Raw genomic sequence first — 19,815 nt, 5'->3', positions numbered from 1 at the left:
CTCCATATCTCTTAGTGGGGGATTTCAATGCATCCCACCACTCTTGGGGCTCAAATTCCGATGATGACAGAGGAAATAAAATAGCAGAGGTATGTACCCATCTAAATATAACTACTCTGAACTCAGGAGAAGCAACACAGCTATCCTCGGCTTATGGTACATACTTCATGATAGATATCTCCATTTGGAGTCCAGTTTTGTCCACGCATTTCGAATGGTCTGTGATTCACGACCTACATGGTAGTGATCACTACCCCGTTCGAATGCGTATGTCCGCTTTATGTCCTGCAGAATCTCACTCTCCAAACTGGGTTATTAAAAAGACGGACTGGGTCGGATTTTCGGAGTCCATATCATTCGATGATAACGGACTTGAAAGTGTGGACTCCGTAGTAGACCATTTCTCAAATCTGGTTATAAAGTCAATGGAATTATTTATCTCCTGGTCGTCCTCCAGGCCAAAACGCTTCTTTGTCCCCTGGTGGACTGATACCTGCAGAGATGCAATCCGAGACCGGAAACGTGCCTTACGCCAATTTGAGCGCCATCCAACCCAAGAAAATTTTGTCCAGTTTAAACGTCATCGAGCCAAAGCTCGTCGCACTGTGTGGGATGCTAAGAAGGCGTCCTGGACAAACTACGTCAATTCATTGAAATAGAACATAGCAGCCAACATCGTATGGGACAAAGTCCATCGAATAATGGGGAAACGTAGTTCTGTAATTCCGGGTCTTCTGAACAATGGAGTAACGACCACCAGTCCCATAGAGATTTTAGAAATATTCACTGGCTCATTTTCACAGGTAAGCAGCTCAAACAATTATGACCCGAAATTTCTGAAAATCAATGATGCTGCAGAGAAACGAAACATAAATTTTAAATCTGATAACACCGAAAACTACAATGCACCGTTCACATCCGAGAATTTGGAGGCGGCACTAGACACATTGCCTGACACCTCCCCTGGCCCTGATAAAATCCATAACTGCATGCTTCACCATCTTCCACCAGCTGGAAAATCCTTTCTTTTGTCAATATACAACAGAATCTGGACAGAGGGTGTATTTTCATCGTCTTGGCATTCCGCCATTTTAATCCCAGTCCAGAAACCAGGAAAGAATCCTTCTTTACCTGGCAGCTGTAGGCCAATTTGTCTCTCCAGCTGCGTATGTAAGGTTATAGAAAAGAGGATAAGTTAATGCCTGATGTGGGTACTCGAATCGCAAAACCAGTTATCTAGTATCCAATGTGGTTTTTGTAACCAGAGATCTGCCGCAGACCATCATGTTCGGCTTGAGACTGCCATTAGAGATGCTTTCCTGAAGAAGGAGCATCATGTGGCGGTCTTCTTTGATCTAGAGAAAGCTTACGATACCACATGGCGTCTTGACATTCTGCACAGTCTGCATGATTGGGGACTTCATTTGGCAGTCTCCCAACTTTTGTTGCGAAGTTCATGGCAGAGCGGTATTTCCGAGTTCGGGTAGGCACCACACTTTCTAATGAACATCTCCAAGAAAACGGCGTTCCACAGGGGTCTGTATTAAGCGTCCTTCTTTTCTGCATTGCGATCAATGCAATTGCCCATTGTGTGGGTGATCGAGTATCTTCTCTCTTGTACGTTGATGACTTCAGTTTATATTACAGCTCCCAATATCTGCCATCCATCGGTCGACAGTTGGAACTGGTCATCAACGTGCTATCAGAATGGCTGTTTGCCATGGTGTTAAATTGTCCACTTTAAAAACGTAGTGTGTCGATTTCTATAACCATCGTGGACTGCATCCATATCCTGAACTGCATCTTAATGGAGTGGAGTTGCAATATACAGACACTGCGAGACTTTTGGGCCATATCTTTGATTATAAATTAACGTTGGAGGCACATATACGTGATCAGAGAAGGCGTTGCGAAAGAACGTTAAATATTTTACGCCTTTTGTCAGGGGTACTCTGGGGTGCAGACCGTATAGTGCTTTTACACCTTTATCGTGCTCTTATCCGTTCAAAGCTGGATTATGGCTGTTTTATCTGTGGCTCAGCAAATAAATCCAAGTTACGTGTCTTAGACATATCCATCATCATGGGATACGACTTGCTACAGGGGCCTTCCGAACGAGTCAGATAGCCTGTATTGCGAAGCGGGGGAACCATCTCTGTATCGGCGACGTAATGTCTTGTTGTGCTCGTATGCTGTTAAGCTCCGCTCAGAGCCCGAGCACAATTCTTATGACTCCTTTTACCATCTGTCTCTTTACGGCCGATACAGTAAAAATCCACGAAGACTTCTTCCAGCAGGTGTGCAGTTTCGTGAACTGCTGTCGAAACTCGACATCCACCTGCCAACAGTTCGCACACTGGAGTATACCACCACTCCACCGTGGACTATGCGACGTCCCATGTTTTACGTAAGTCTGAGACGATGTTTTGAGAATTTTACACCAGCTTTTGTTTATAGACTTCGTTTTAGTGAACTTTTATCATGATATCCAAATTATTCATTAGTTTTTACTGACGCATCACGGATAAAGGATTGTGTTGGTTGTTCCTTCATTACAAATGTCGAGATATTTAAATACAGACTGAGCCAATATACTAGTGTTTTTACCTCTGAACTCTATGCTTTTTACAGAGCTTTATTGTTTTTAATTAGGCAACCCCGGTGCAAATTCCTTATCTGTTCCGACTCTTTAAGTGCCGTTCAGTCCTTGCAGTCTTTTAATTGTGATGACCCGCTTGTGTTACGAATTGAGGACCTGCTACACTCTCTCCTTAACTCTGATTATGAGATTGGAGTAGTGTGGATTCCTGGTCATGTAGGAATTCCAGGAAATGAGGCAGCAGATGCTGCAGCGTGGGCTGGTGCACTGAATGGCTCTCTGGTATATTGGCGCGAGAGGTGGCAGAACATTCGAAACTACTTGAAATATAAAATATGGTGACAGTGGGGAGGAGAATGGTCTGCACAAGAGGGAAACAAATTTTGGAGTATAAAGAATACTGTCCGAGTTTGGGATTCATCCACAAGAGCGTCACGACACGGGGAGGTTTTACTCACCCGGTTGAGGATTGGCCACTGTCATCTGACATATGGCCATCTTCTACGTGGCGAGCTTCAGCCGGAGTGTGATATGTGCCATGTTCCACTTATGGTGGAACATTTTTTATTGTATTGCAGAAAATATGACAGTGTCTGGCAATATGGAATTCGTCCGACACTACATGACGCTCTTGGAAATGATTTTAATTGTACAAATGCAGTTCTGAGATTTTGATCGAATACAGGACTGAATAAGGTGATGTAGTTTTTTATTGACCCGTTTTACTTATCCTCCGGACCCTTACATCCAAAGGTTACATTTGTTGTATTACGTTTGATTTTACATTGTTGACATTTCGGACTTCATACATCCGAATATTTTATAAAATGTTATTGTTTTTTGAAATGTGATGCACAATTTATCTCTGGTGGCCTTAGTTTTATTATTTTATTTCTTCGTTTTAAATACCACCTGTGGTTGTAGAATTGCTCACTTTTATGGTTCTGTACAAATCACCTTGTGTATACTGCATTTGTGTAACCCGTTTTACCGTGACAATGGTTTTTAGTTCTTTTAGCACTGTGATTATTATATTATTCATGTCTTTGTTTTATTAAGAATTGTAGATAAGGGCGCAAATAGCTATAGTAGCTGACGTGCCCTTTTTAAACCCTACTACTACTGCACTACTACTACTACTACTACTACTACATACATGCATACTTTACATGCATACATACATACATACTTACACACTTACATACATGAGTCATTCAATAATTAGTGGCAACTTTTGAATTAACAACAAAGAACATTTTTGGAACAGTCATTTTGTTGCAGTGCTGAGAAGTAATCTCCTCCGAAATGAAGAATCCTCACCACTCTTTAGGGAGATGATGGATGCCATCCACAGTGTCTTGTACTAATCGTCTAACAGACTGCTCTACTGCTGGTATAATTGCCTGTCTGGTTCTAAATCGAACTCCTCTAAGTGGTAATTTCATTTTCGCAGAAAGGTCAAAATCACATGGGCTCATATCTGAAGAATATGGAGGATACTCCAGAATTTTTCAGTTCCATCTGCGAAGTAAATTAACCACAGGAGCAGCTATATGAGAGCGAGCATCATCATGTAGCATAATAGATGAGAATTCAGGAGATTTAGACGTTACAGCGCACAGCTGGTTGTAAATGGTGTTCCAGAAAGTAGCACCATTCACATGATTTCCCGCAGCAATTGAATAAGTGACAAGGACACCGTCAAAATCATGAGCAACAATGAACATGACTCTAAGTGGATCCTGCTCTTCCCGATACTTTTTTGGTCATGGGAAGTCATTGTGCCGCCACTCATTTGACTAGTAGCATCGAACTCAGTTTTCACGTCCATAACGTTATAAATGCAATGTTGCTGTTTTCATTCTCTGCCACGTGTTTTCCTCTTTAAGATAATGTGGAACCCACCGATTATATTCCTCATCATTAACTTCTTCTTAAGTATGTGAAGAATCGTACCAGGAGCAATTCCAACTACCCCTGCTAGTTCAATATAAGTATGTGAAGAATCGTACCAGGAGCAATTCCAACTACCCCTGCTAGTTCAATATAAGTCCAACAATGGTATTCTTCCAGCAGTGCTCTTACAGCATTCACATGCACATCAACACTTGCTGATGGTTGTCTGCTAGCTCCACGTTTTTTATGAACATCTTCCCTCCCGTTGCGAAATACATCTGCCCACCTAGTCACGGTACGATATGGTGAAGTCTCTCTACCACAAGCTTCCAGTAATGCTGTATGGCATTGTCGAGCATTCTTGCCTCTTGCAATATGAATTTTAGTGAAGCATCTTTGTTCGTATTTGCAAAACATTCTAGAACACTACAGATAACAGTTTACAAAGTAAAATCAGTACAAATATCTTAACATGAGATTATTGTCTTCAAACTCACAGATAACACACATCAGATGCTCTTCTTTCTCATTGTTATTAGCGTGCATCATTTATCGCTCTTAGCGCCACATAAATTGTTGCCACTAATTATTAAATGTCCCAGGTATATAAATTAGGGTGGTCCTTGCATTAGATGAAATTCTAAATTAAAAGGTCGCCCCCTACATTGGTTCCATTTGATGTAAAAACATTCCACAATTTTTTCAGGGGGATTTTACATAATATTTATTGTGCTCAACTGGCATAACTATTTAATACGGTACCATATAGATAACTGCAATAATTACAGTTCAAAAGTAAAGAAATTATTAAAAAATAAGCAAACAAATTTTGTTTTATTCCGGATGCAAAATTGACATACAATAAATTTAAAATTCAATGATGAAGAGTTGAAGGTAATGGTAAGTGACGTTTCACATCTGTTTGGTGATAGCTGCCTTAGTGGTGGACGAAAGAAGCTTATGATGCTGCGCCACTACTTGAAGGACGAACAGAGTTTGCTCTTCCGATTTGGTGCACAGCCCATTGTACTCCTGCATGAGACCCACTCCTGTCTCAACTTTATCATTGGTGACACGTAGTTTGACCACAGACTGTCGGAGTTCACAATATAATGGGTTATCAGACCAAGTTTCGCGGTCCTCCTTCAGGAAATCTCTGTTTAAGGAAAAAGCTTCAAAAAGCTTCTTTGTATTCTGTGTCACGAAGTCGGGAATCTCTTTCAGATTGCTTCTGTAGCTCTTCCGAAATAGGAGGCGTGTCTAATTTCAATATCTTCCTCTTTCCTTCAACTGCGATTGAGTCACCAAAGAAAGAAAAGCCAATCAGTTCCTCTAAAACGTACCAGAAGTGACCTTTGAGCTTCTTCAGGGCACCAAGAGAAATTCTGTCTCCAGAAACCAATAAATACCATGCTCAGAGAAGATCTCTTCGGAGCAGATATTCCAAGACCTGATGAGAACCAACTTCTGATGTGAAACTTGATTCCGAAAATTCAGTGTTCCTTGAGTCCATTTAGTTCACGAGCAGTTAAATGAAATACACTGTTCCAAAAAAGAAAGATCTTCATAAATCTTGTACGGTGCATAGCTCCTGGTTTCATAAATTTGATTCTTCTTTGAGGAACTTCTCCCAAGAATATAAAGTAAACTCCAATAATTCTCTATAATCATCTCTAGGATGATCAGCAGGCTTAGGATCCGAGACAACTTAAGAATGAAGTGAAGTTACAGTGCAGCGGAGTACAGATGGAGTGAGTTGGCGTGTTGAATTTTGTTTATCTGTACATTAGGTACAATCCAGTTCGTGATCAGAGGTACAGTATTCTTCTGTCTATTCCTACGAAACAAACTCAGACCATCACAGTGCATTTTCAATTCATAGTGAACAGTTTTTTCGAACTAGTTGCAAGTATGTACATGGTAACACTTTCAATGTCGCTGAGGGACATGAAAATTTGTGAGGTATGTATCTTACTTCATTTTCCATTGGCACTAGATTGTACTATTAACAGTAGAATATAACGCAGCACATTGACGTCATTGTTTACATTCACAGTATGTCTACTGTGTTCAAGGAACTCTATAGTCAAGTTGTGTTTACATTGGTTGCTAAAGTGTCCCTGATCCTAAGTCTGGTGATCAGTGTTCATCTGCTCAGTGGCAAATGAAAGGATTTCATTCTTGACAGAATAGAATTCGGTTAGTACAGATTCGTCAGTGATTCCAGGATTGAAACCATCTTTGATAATATGTGGCCAGAACATCTTGAATCGTTTGAACACTGATATTTTATGGAGCTAAGTAAATACCTATACATGTAGAAATGACTTCCTCCAGCATAATTTCATGAATGTGATGACAAGCCAAATACAATATATTATGGCCAAGTGTTCCTTCGAGATGGACGCAAACTCCATTCATTCGTCAGTATGGGAATCAGTGGTATCAAAGCTAAAGCCTTAACATCTTCTCCGAGATTCCAGTCATCATAATAGTTCAACAACATTCACAAAATGCAAACTAAACGAAACACCTTGGAATAATGAAAGACTGTGCCATACAATCACTCTACGGAGAAAATTCAAGGTCACTCAGGCATAACCTAAATATTAATTTATTCGAAAAATATTTTTGGGGGTTTCATTTTATTCAATTTGGAACACTTTTAGGGAATGTCCGTTTCATGTTTCGAAAATTGGAAAATAAGGACCATCCTAATGTAGGGTGTAACGAAAATAGTGCCCCAAACTTCAGGTAGCGATTCTTCATATGTAGAGAAGAAAAAAAGTTACGTGAACATGGCTACAAAAACTCCTGGTTGCCGCGTTATATGGGTTACAAGGAGGATCATGCTCTGTCGTATCCATCAGCCAGAACTTTTGTGCTGACTCACATTTCAGTCTGGATGTATGTGGAGATCTTAATGCAACATTCCCTGGGCGATGGATAGGTCAAGGTGGACCAACTGCTTGGTCCCCACGCTCATCATATCAAAACACATTGGAATTCTACTTCAAATCGCTTTTGTATTCGACTCCTCTGAACAATGTGGAAACTCTCCGTCTGCAAATTGAGGAACACTGTCGAACAATACGTGCTACTCCAGGAACTTGGGAGCAGATTCGGACGTCAATGCGACGACGAACTGCTGCCTGTATTCAGGCAGGAGGTGGACATTTCGAACAAACAAATGTACATAGACTGAGACATTAATCAACTAATACGTAAGTTCTGTAGTGCACAATGATCCTCTAGGCATTTCTGGACCCATATTCATATAACTTTTTTTTCTTCTCTACATATTATGATCAAGCCATGCCTGAAGTTTGGACCACTATTTTCGTTCCATTAGTAATTACATACTTAGGAAATGTATGTTCCTAGGTTGGTAGGATGTACTCTGTACGTTGATATGGTTGTAGGAAACAGGAAATGACGCGTAGTTTAACAAATGAATAATTTATTTATTAACCATAATAGCTTAGTCCTGACAACATAAGTTACAGTTTTCACAAAAGTTTAACGAAAGACAAAAGAATTTTCGCTTTGAAGAACGTTTACGAGAGTGGTATAAATGCTGTATTGAGGGAATGGAGAGAACATTTCGAGTCAAATCCACCAACACATAAGGCTGTTTACAATTTAATTCATAAATTTGAAACTGAAGGTTCGCTTTTGAATGCATCTCGCAGTGGGCGACCTATGACGGCAAGAACTGAGGAAAATGAACTCAGTATCTGTCTGGCTGTTATGACTAATCCAAACAAATTCACAAGACAATTAGCGGTAAAGTTTCCAGAAATGTCATGTTGGTCAATGCAAAGGATATTGCATCAGCAGAACTTTAAAGTGTGCATTGCACGCCTGATACATGGGTTGCTGGAAGTCGATCCAGATAGGCAGCTAGAATTTTGTGAAATTATGTTCGATCAGTATCGATTTGACCAGAATTTCTTTCTTAACATTTTGCTGTCCAATGAGACCACTTTAGAATTATCAGAACATGTACTGTACTTATTGGTACACGGAAAACCAGCAATCTGGATAACAACATGTTTGCATGTGTGTCAGAGTGTTCCAGGTAGATTTCAACGGTGTATTGATGAAGAAGAAATACGGTGTGAACATAAAAAGAAGTGACGTGTACTGTAATTTGTTGGTAGGGCCTGTATCATGTTCAAATTATTCAAAATTAACATAAGTGAAATATAATGTAACATATCGGCTAATATAGTGTATTTTGATCTGACTAGTTGTATTGTAATGGAGACCAATAAATTTTCATAATTTCAAGGAAAAATTGTTCCGTGGCCGGGTATCGATCCCAGGACCCTTCGCTTAGCGCGCGAACGCTCACTTGAGTTGTGTGGATACAAAAGAAAATTGTGACGGTGTCGTGTATAGTTCCTGGGGTAGCTCAGTCGGTAGAGCGTTCGCGCGCTAAGCGAAGGGTCCCGGGATCGATACCCGGCCCCGGAACAATTTTTCCTTGAAATTATTCAAACCTGCTTTACAGGGAGCTACTACCTGAAAGCTAGATTTGCAGAATAAATTTTCATATTCATTTCAGCATTTTGGATATTGTTGAGAAGAGAGTGCCACAAGAACATGCCGGCATCGATCGTGAAGAAGACAAATTGACGCAGTACGGTAACAGCAAACCAGACTCTTCAGACATTAACGACATAAACCGTAATACTATCAAGTGTAATAAATGCAACGAGGTTTTTGTAACCCCAGAATCTATGAAAGTTCACTTTCACATACACACAATAAAAAAGTCGTTCAAATGTGAAGTCTGTGGGAAGCGTTTCTCGAAATTGAGGGACAAAAGGAAACATGCACTCCTGCACAGAGGGGAGGTGCCATTTCATTGCGATGTGTGTGGTAAGTGTTTCACACAATCGTGGAATTTTAAGAGACATGCTCGCATTCACGCAATAGATAGGCCATTCAAATGCGAGGCGTGTAGAGTGAGTTTCTCACAATTGGGACACTTAAAGATCCATCTACGCATTCACAGGGACAGAAGGTCATTCAAATGCAAGATTTGTGGAAAGTGTTTCTGTGATTCGACAAATTTCAACAAACATTCCCTGACTCACTCATTTAAATGCGATGTGTGTGGAAAGAGTTTTTTACAATTGGGACACTTAAAGGACCATGTACGCATTCACACAGGCGAAAAGCCATTCAAATGTGAGGTCTGTGCAAAGGGTTTCTCACAAATGGTACATTTAAAGAAACATTTACGAATACACACTGGAGAAAGGCCATTTAAATGCGAGGTGTGTGGAAAGTGTTTTGCAGATTCGGGAAATTTAAACAAACACCTTCGCATTCACTCAGGCGTTAGGCCATTCAAATGTGTGGTGTGTGGAAAGTGTTTCTCAGATTCGGGAAATTTAAACAAACATGCTCAGTTTCACACTGGCGTAAAACCATTCAAATGCAATGTGTGTGGAAAGAGTTTCTCACAATTAGGGCACTTGAAGTACCATCTACGTGTTCACACAGGCGTAAGACCATTCAAATGCGATATGTGTGGAAAACTTTTCTCCCAATTGGGGCACTTAAGGTACCATATGCGCATTCACACAAACGAAAGACCATTCAAATGCGAAGATTGTGGAAAGGGTTTCTCACATTTGGCAACTTTCAATAAACATGTTCCGATTCACACAGACGTAAGACCATTCAATTGCGATGTGTGTGGTAAGGGTTTCTTACATTTGGGACACTTAAACCTACATATAAGGATTCACACTCACGAAAAGCCACTTAAATGCAAGGAGTGTGGAAAGAGCTTCTTAGAATTGACACGCTTAAAGGACCACCTGCGCATTCACAATAGCGAAAGGCCATTGAAATGCAAGGTGTGTGGTAAGTGCTTCTCATATTCGCAAAGTTTTAACAAACATGTTCGGATTCACAGAGACGTAAGGTCATTGAAATGAGAGGAGTGTGTGAAGATTTTCTCACAATTGGTAAACTTCAAGAAACACGTACGCATTCATACATGCTAAAGGCATTCACATGCAATGTCTGTGGAATCTTTTTGACAATCACGTGTATAACACATTAATACAATATTAGATGATTTGTTTAAATTTATGAATCCCATAAGCTCTTGGTTATTGAGAGTTTACGTTACATCAAAATAGGGAAATGTACAAAGTCTCTACACTAAAATTTAGAAAGGATTTGGGATCTGCGCGTGAGAATAATTCTTCTGTTGAATTAATCGGGTTGTATTGCAGACGTGGGCATCAGTAGTACATGTCGAACGGAGTCGAACACAAGGACATGATCTCCCTCCCTCCACATCCCTAGCTGGGGTACCTGTCCGACCGGTTGAAGTACTGGCAGTCAGCGGTGGATTTCACTAAAAAAAAATGTCGCTCTCTAAGGTAGCTCCTGAAGTAAGAAAGTCCAAAAATATTATTTCCACAAAAAAATGGGAAAATGAATTCTTTTGTTGCGAAGAAGGGGAAAGCGTTAGGTGCTTATTATGCTACAAAATTTTACTAGCACGTTGAGCGACATTATGAAAAAACTCGTTTTAATGGAACAAATTTTTTTTATTTTATTTTTTATAACAATAGTAGTCCACACCTGTAGAGTAACGGTTAGCGCGTCTGGCCGCGAAATCCCAAGTGCAAGTGCACAAATATGGCTGGTTAAGCTTAAACAACTTTGCAAAGTAAAATATTCACATCTTCGGAGTTTTGTTATGAAAATTGCTTCTATGTTTGGCTCAACCTTTATTTGTGAACAGTTTCTTTCTCAGTTGGCCATTGTAAAATCCAAATCAAGATCACGCATTTGAGACGAAAATTTATTCTATCAGCTCACAATTGCAATGTCTGACATAACTCCAAATTTTGAAACACTTTCTGATTTACGTGACGAAGAAGAATAAACGAATCCATTCTTTTAAGGGCATGAGTCAGTTGACGTAAATTGACAAAAACAACAAAGAACTACAGTAATAAGTTTAAAAAATAGCCTAATTGTTGTTTTTCTGTTTCTTGGTAATGTGCTTGATATTTTGTTAAGAATCTATTTTTCCTTAGTTTCTTAATTTTATTTTCAAAGGATGCAAATTAGTGACTGATGCCCTTTCAAAACAAATAGGTTCAGATTATGGCATTGCTTTTTAACTGTTGTGGAATTGCACGTTTTATATCATTTTATAAGGTTTTTACAGTAATTGTTTAAATTAGAAATAAAGTTATGTTTCAGTTTTTTGTAAAATAGTTGGTATTTGTTTTGGAAAATTTGTTTTCTTTCATTGTCATTATTCATAAAAATAACATTTGTAGAAAACTGTGTATCTTTTTGTCCTGCGTAATTACTTAATGTTCCATGTTTCAATACTTCACGCAATCCACCGCTGAGTATTACGTTAACAGGTGATGTGTATTGCAGCAATCAGAGTAGTACGGCGCATCTCTTTAAATGCCCACGTCTGTTGTATTGTGTAGAAGTTCTGGATGCAATTCACCAGGTCAAGGTTACTTGTAACATATTGATAGATTATTTATATGAACCACGAGATTGGAAGTAATAAAGAAATTTTCCTGGCAATTATGTGTAACTAGCCATATTTTTTTTCCAAAGTAGCTTAATTTGGGACCATTTTGAAACTACAATCGAGAATTGTGTAAACTGTGGTAGTAGGTTACATAACAAAACAGGTCTGGTGAAATTCTTAACTCTGTGATATGCGTCCTGTTCTTCCTAGTTTAGTCTGTTATAACGCCAATAACGGAACGATTATTTCGGGCGATTTTCATGTGAATGGTCTCTAGCCAGCATATGGTCAAGTGCTGTGATGGACTCATTAGTCCGACTGTGTCTCCGAGAAAAATGTTCGTGCCTGTCACCGGATTCCTTTGGACTAGAGAATTAATTATTGAATAAACAAAGACTTCATGGACTGTATCTTCAAAATCTAAAAGTGTCACTCCTCTTAAAGTTGCGATCTTGCAGCTTTTGGTTTGAATTCGCCTGCTGACTGACACGTTCCCAAGGAGATTCTTTTCGTTTTGAACAAAAAGCAAAGAATGTCCCACACACATATATACGAAAACTAGAAACAAATATAATAAGCTGAATTGCATTGTAATATCCATTTTTTTCTTTAATCATTAACAACTTCTCGAGTCTCTGTAGAGCATTGAGAAGAATAGGCCTTCTCCAACACATGTTATATTTTTGCTAGATGCTGGTTCACAATAAACCAGGAACGGAAACGAGAACGGAAATATTGTTAAAATGTATTTAAATGTGGCCATTCACAATTAACTATTGTGAATGCTTACATGTAAATACATTTATTTTAACATTTCCGTTCTCGTTTTCTTCGTTTCCGTTCCCGGTTTATTGTGAACCAGCCTTTAGTTTGTAAAATATAATCTTATACTTTTAAATAACACTTAATTTACATAGTTTAACTTATATCTTGATATAAGTTGCGCTGCAATCGGCCATAGGAACTCCTATGTAATGTTTTGTTGTGTTATAAAGCAGTAACGAGAGATTGAAATTGGCTTCCATTGTTGAGATGCATTTTGCCACATCATATGCCGAAATAAGGAGCTCTACGACCGAGTGTGTGGTGTGAAAGAAAGCATGCTATTCACCAGCCAAATATTTCAGCTACAAACTATGACAGTATATATTGGAATGAGTGTGAGAGCATAGGGAATAAATAGTGTATTGCGATGGACGATCGTCATTAATTAATTAAATAATGTATTAAACCGTATTAAGTATTAATTGTTTGACACTTAATATTTTAGGAGAAAAATTAAATGTCAATGTTACAGATAAATTCTGTAGGACAAATTAATATATCTATAATTAATTGTTTGGCCTAATATCAATTTTTTCACAAAAATAATTATAAGCAGAACAATGGTATACGGTGATTATGCTATTAAGTTGGCCTACGTTGTTTATTATGATAGTTAATTGTTTCTTAATGGTTGGAATAATTGTAAAATATAGTGATTACACAAAATAATTTTAATACCTTCATAATGGGTGAAGAATTATTTGATGTGGAAGAAGATCAAGATATGAGACAGCATATGAGGCATTTGTGAAGTGGCTAAATAATAAAAAAAAAAAAAAAAAAAGAGTATTGGGGGAACAAATTTGTTAGCTTATTTTGCAGTTCTGAAAAACTTCAATGGTGAAACTTTGGTATCTCCCCACACTCCACACTATACAATCCCTCGGCCTCATATCACTTAATCCCCTCAACTAACTCACTAACCTTGTCACATACTCGGCTTAATGTCACTTAGCTACTCCTTCACGACAGTCCCGTGCGTGGTGTGGGGTGCTATACTTTCAGAACTACTTTGACAAACCTTTGGTGCAAGTTCCTCACACCAAAACAAGAAAAAAAAGTTCATATAAACAGATGTTCGAAAATCCTTAGTTTTTTAATAATAATAATAATAATAATAATAATAATAATAATAATAATAATGGTTTATTTAACCTGGCAGAGTTAAGGCCATACGGCGTACTCAACCAGGAGTTACTAGTTATTGATGAAAGAATATAATGAAATATCTGTTAGATATTGTCAGCTTGGTAGCAAGTTTTGCAACGTTAATCAATTCAGAAACTCATAACAAATTTTCAAAATGTTCTCCTCTTGCTTCCACTCAGCCATGCATTGGTCGGAATTGAGTAATTTTTGCAACACCTGCTACCAAGGCTACAATATCGAACAGACGTTTCACTATGTTCTTTTATTAATAACTAAAAAACTAAGGATTTTCGCACTTATGTTTATATGAATCTTTTTTGTTGTTTTGGTGTGAGGAACATGCCCCCAAAGTTTGGCAAAGTATTTCTGAAACACTCTGTAGAAGATTGGCCAAGTTCAGTAATACCCTCAGCCTAGAGGAAGTGGATAATAGTGATCGCATAAGCTTCAAGAACTGTAAAAATTGTACTGTTAATATTAATTGTTCTAAATAAAGATTTTGTAAGTTTTAAAGAAAAAAAATTCGTTTCTTTTGTTTGTATAACCATCGCCGGCTGCTATATACTTTGCAAGCAGCCTGTGTTAAATAACGAACCTAGCGTAGTGCATGATTTTTCCACTAAAGCGCTGAGAGAGTGATACTGTGTGCCAGGGGGTAGAGAGAAGGAATTTCAGTGTGCTATTGTGGAATTTGTGTGCTGTGTCATCGGCTGTGTTTATGTTAATAGTATTGTGTTTATTGGAATGTGCAAGTTATGGAGTGCGTGAATTTAACACACTGTTAAACTCTGAACAGAAGGTAAGTTACATCCTATAATAATATTATTTATCAGTGAATGTAGCAATTGGTGATGCCACATACCATGTAACTGTTCTTTTCCCACGTTTATTTTCTCATAACATACAGTATAACAATATATCTTCGAATTAAACGTATCTCATAACGTCAATATATTTTAAGAGAGTTGCATATAGGCTATTTTATTGTAAAAATAGCTGAAATATTTCCCTCTCATTATTTATAGGTTTTATAAAAATTCTACAATGGTTTATTGTTGCGTCCCTTTAAAAGTGACAGTAGAAAAGCTAAAGGGGTCTCATTCAGGAGTTCCCTAGCCAAGATGAACTTAAAAAGAAAATTGGCTTAAAGCAGTATCAAGAGCAGATTTTACTCCCAATTTTAATTTACGTTAATCAGTAGTATGCGGTCTTCATTTCCGTGAGACAGATTATTATCGTTCTGGATTAAAAACGAAACAGTTGCTAAAGAATGTGATTCCCTCAGTTTTTGCATCTTATCCGTCTTACAAAATTTCAGAATACAAACAAGAAAGGAGGCAAATAACAAAACACCCCATCTTGCCCCCTAACAATAAAAGTAAAAGTAGTTCAATCACTTTGAATGACCCTGACATTTTTGGAAATAAAGCAGACACTGGTTCTCATAAAAATCTTTGTTGTATCGGTATTCAGACGGAAGGTCATATGGATGACAAATTCCTCCAAGCACTGAAAGAGAAAAATAAATTAAAACTTAAATTGCGGCGCGTGAATAATAAGATTCGTCAGTTAGAAAGACAATTCCAACAAACACAAGATAAATTGAAAAATTTCTATAACTATTACCATTCGTTTTCGCGAATAATTATAAGTAATGAAAATAACTCTTCCGATGCGAATTCTAGTTTCCTTTTGCTTCAATTTGAGAAAAAGTCGCCCAGATGGACAGATCCACCATCAAACAATGCATAATCTGCGACTTTATATCTCCCAAAGGATATCGGCGTGTTAGGGACATTATTTTGAAACCGCCGTCGAAAACACTGTATCCTGATATTTAGGCAACATGTTGTGAAACTAGAGTTACAGATCTCGTGAAAGAAAGGTTAATCACTGAATGTCAACGACTGAATCAAGCTGAGCGAGTTTGTTCATTAATAGTCGATGTGATGGCAAAAAAACAGCAACTGCAGTATGACAAAGAATTGGACACAGTTTTCGGGCAAAAGAACTTCAGAATAAAGCAATGTAGAAAGTTATGCCAGTATACTCATCGAAAAAAAAATACAATTATGACATTTTAGCTAATAATCTACTTTGTTTTTTTATTTGTGGCATTTCTCCAAAATGCAAAATACCAGCTGCCTACTTTTTTACAAAGAGGATTTGTGGTAAAGAGCTGCATAAATGTACTCTTTCTGTTATAAAGGAAGTGGAAGCCTGTGGATTTGCCATATTACATTTGGTTTCTCACAATCACAAAACCAATGTAAATATCCAGTGCGACATTTTAAAAAATGTGAGGAATATCTTCGTAGAAAAAAACAATGCCTGATGGTGATGAAATAAGTGAAAGATCTGTATGAGTTGCAGTCAACTCAGGTACTTAAACCTATTCCATTCCGCACTCGTAAGCATGTAACCTAGAGAAAATGAACGTAAAACGTGGAAAATATATTTTTTCTTCTTCTGTAATTACAGCCCTTGAATATCTTAAAGAACACTGTGGACAAGAAAAGGCATACACTTTTAAAGATTGCGGAGGAACAATTCACTTAATGAAAACCATTCAGAAGTGGTTTAATATCCATGGTATATGTAGCTTTAACAATCAGCTCGGTAAGAACAAAGTTCATTTTTTTGTGTCACAGATGAAAGATTAATCTGGCTAGAAAATTATTTACCAGCATATCTTAGGAAAATAAAGAAAGAAAGTGAAGAACGTGTCTCACGCTTCTTAAGCAATGAGGCATACGAAGCAATTCTTTTAACTTCGGTTTCAACTGCGAAATGCATCAGATATCTGTTCTCAGCAGGGTTTCACTTTGTAGTAACAAGATGCTTCAACAGTGATTCTATTGAAATGTTTTTCAGTAAGTTAAGAAGAATTTCAGGTAATAATGATCTGTTGGATTCAAGGGCTGTAATATTCGCCTTGAACAGAATACTCAAGATTACATCCCCCTCTTGAATTGAAACTCAACGTAGCATTATAACAGCTACAAGCGCAACTTCAACCCAAGCTCTTGTAAATTTTCCAGATGCTGCACAGTGTGCAATTTTCCTGATGTAGGCAGACAAAAATCAAATTTCGACTTGTTTAGTTAGGCATAGGTGAATATGAATTCGTGTTCTTTAATATTTGAAGAATGTTGTGAGTAATAGCCTTTACTGATTTATCAACGGAAAACTATATTTAGAAGGGTATAAACTTTGAGTTCTTCCTAACACTTCTAGCTCCAGTTCTGTTGTAGAGAGAGAGGCTCACTATGTGGGCGAAAAAGAGCCAATTGTTAGTGATTTATTGTGCTCTGAAACATGGAATTTGTTCATATAGGTACGTTCTTACTAATGTAACTTCAATTACAAGTTTATAAAGTATTTTCCTTCTTACAGTGAGGTTTAATTATTGCAATTGAAAAAATTATGTTTTTAAAGTTCTCCAAATATAATGTGAGTTTTAGTATAGCCGGCCACGTCCGGTTACGACCATTCTTTTATCATTTAATACAGCATTATTTAGAGTGTTGAATCCTTGTTTTAAAGTTTGCGTGTTCTTGCGCATTTATCAATAATTAATTGTTTTCAGTGATGGGGCGTACGTAATTGTTCCATGTTTGGCTTAAAGCAGAAAAGAATCATTGACTAAGGAAGTTTTTAATCACTGTGAGAGTGTTTTAGGCCTTCAATATTATTCACATGATATGGAATATCTGTTTAAAAATACATTGGACACATTTTTTATCTAACCTTAACAAACGCACAGTGAATCAGAACACAAATCATTAGCTGGACAAAATTAATAACTTCTCTGCAGTCTAAAGGATTGTTATGAAACTTTATACCAGGGGCTTATTTTGCGGGCTACCGGGGCTACCGGCGGTAGCCCAAGGAAATTACAAAAGAAAAAGTTTATGATATAACATAATGTAATAATTTTGTATTATTAGTTTTACCATAGTAATTAAAATTAAAGTAATTGTTAGATATATTTTGTGTAATAATAGGGTCAGCGGTAGCCCAAACCCTTTAACCAGTATACGCCACTGCTTTATACATGATTTACAGGTGCACGTATGATTTGTGTACAAACTCTGATTATGTTCGCACAAGAAAAACTACCCCTTTATAGTGAGTGCATTTAGACAGAATTAATAACTTCTCTCCTATTTAAAAGATTTTTATGATACATTGTACGGAAGTTACAGGTAGCATATATTTCTTCTGCACAAACTATATTTACGGTTCCATAAGTGGAACTACTCCTTTTAGAGACGCATTTAAACAAAATTAATAAATTCTCTCCTCTCTAACAGATTTTTACGAAACTTTATACAGAAGTTTCACGTGCAATATATATGTTTTGTCTACAAAGTCTGATTATGTTTTATAAAAGGAATTGCCTCTTTATAGTGGTGTATTTAGACGAAATTAACAACTTCTCTCCTATATAATATATTTTTATGCAACTTTGTACAACTACTAGGCCTACAGGCAGCATACAGATGTAATCAGAATTTGTACACAAAAAATATATGCTACCTGTAACTCCTATACAAAGTTTCATAAAATCTGTTATGTAGGACGGAAGTTAATCTTGTGTAAATGCACCCCCTGTAAAGTGGAACTTTCTCTTTTGGAACTGTAAATATAGTTCATATACAAAAAAATATATCCTACTTGTAACTTCCGTACAATTTTTCATAAAAATTTGTTAGATAGGAGAGAGTGCCCTGAGTGCGCCATAGGAGACCTGGTAATGTTTAATTAATAATTTATAACTTCATATTTATATTTACATACATTTGTATTTATAATGTGTTACTTCTACCATAATTTTATTAGGCCTATACTATTTTTAATGCACGTCCATTTTCAACACCGTCTTGCTTGTATTGTCGGACCATCGGATCTGTGTCCCCGTAAGATATGCGAACTGAACCCTAATTCCTTCTCAGCCTCGGTAATTCATTTCTCTCCCTGCATTCCTATCTCTCCCCCTTTCTCTTCCCCACTATTCACAATGTCGAGCCTTCTTGCGGGACAGTTTATTTGCACTTTCAGTCCAGTGTTGTCAACTCAACATGAACACTGTAGCACGGAGTGGCGAAAGAAATATTAATAAGCAAGTAATACGTAATAGCATTTTGCAATGAAGAGAAACAAACAGGTCAATATCTGTTTCCTATAAATCAGGCAACGAAAAGAGCAGCTGCGATCACAGGTGAGGCTTATTTAATTTCAATTAATTACTTATTAAAATTACCTACTTAACTAATACTAAATAATACAACATTTTTATGTAATTTATATAGGCAGGTCAAAGCTCCTAATAAAGCAGAGGCGGTTTTTCGGGTGAAGATCGTGAAGCGGCACTTCACCTATTTACTAAACGCAGCTTCACTTATTTAGAAGTATTTTAATATTTTATTTTATTTCACTTCATTTTTGTCTTTTACGTTCTGCGTTGTGAGTCCTGCACTTAAGTATTCTGCATTATGGAACGCTAGTCCCATTGTCACTACTGGTTGGCGCAGAGAGAGGAAGGGTGACAATTGCAGCTATATCCAACTTTCAGAGGTAGAGCTTCTCAATTTGTGGATTTGTTTACGGGTAACCATGGCAACGAACTCTTGTAGAGCCTGTTTGCGAGGGTACTTGAATTGCTAATAAAACATTTCTCTTGTAGCTGCAAACATCCTTATAGCCTCCTGGCTTGGCTCTTTTGAAAGGAAACTAACGGCACGCGAGTACAATGAGATCAAATTCCTTGTCTTTCACGCTGTTCACGCTTCTTTGTACCTGTTAA

General features: G+C 37.5%; 1 protein-coding gene and 1 non-coding gene across 9 annotated transcripts in view; both read left to right on the top strand.

Annotated features, from left to right (window-relative positions):
* LOC138693151 (zinc finger protein 708-like) overlaps positions 1–19,815 on the top strand; it is a 74,166-nt gene that overhangs the window by 23,378 nt on the left and 30,973 nt on the right. For 4 of the 8 annotated variants that reach the window (XM_069816834.1, XM_069816829.1, XM_069816830.1 and 1 more), the window contains exon 5: positions 9,066–12,085. The exons of 1 other annotated variant lie outside the window; for it this stretch is intronic. In XM_069816834.1, the coding sequence (XP_069672935.1) occupies positions 9,066–10,452 (1,387 nt within the window). In that variant the 3' untranslated portion in view covers positions 10,453–12,085. Of the gene's footprint in view, positions 1–9,065; positions 12,086–19,815 lie in introns of those variants that run through there. 3 more of the 8 variants (XM_069816836.1, XM_069816835.1, XM_069816838.1) reach the window with 3 other exon arrangements.
* Positions 8,901–8,974, top strand: TRNAS-GCU (transfer RNA serine (anticodon GCU)). Its single transcript has one exon. It is a non-coding gene; the product is annotated as a tRNA-Ser (tRNA).

Source organism: Periplaneta americana, chromosome 17, assembly GCF_040183065.1.
Source record: "Periplaneta americana isolate PAMFEO1 chromosome 17, P.americana_PAMFEO1_priV1, whole genome shotgun sequence".
NCBI classification, from domain to species: domain Eukaryota; kingdom Metazoa; phylum Arthropoda; class Insecta; order Blattodea; family Blattidae; genus Periplaneta; species Periplaneta americana.
The sequence above is the reverse complement of the archived record's forward strand: the minus strand, read 5'-3'. Positions and strand labels throughout refer to the sequence as shown.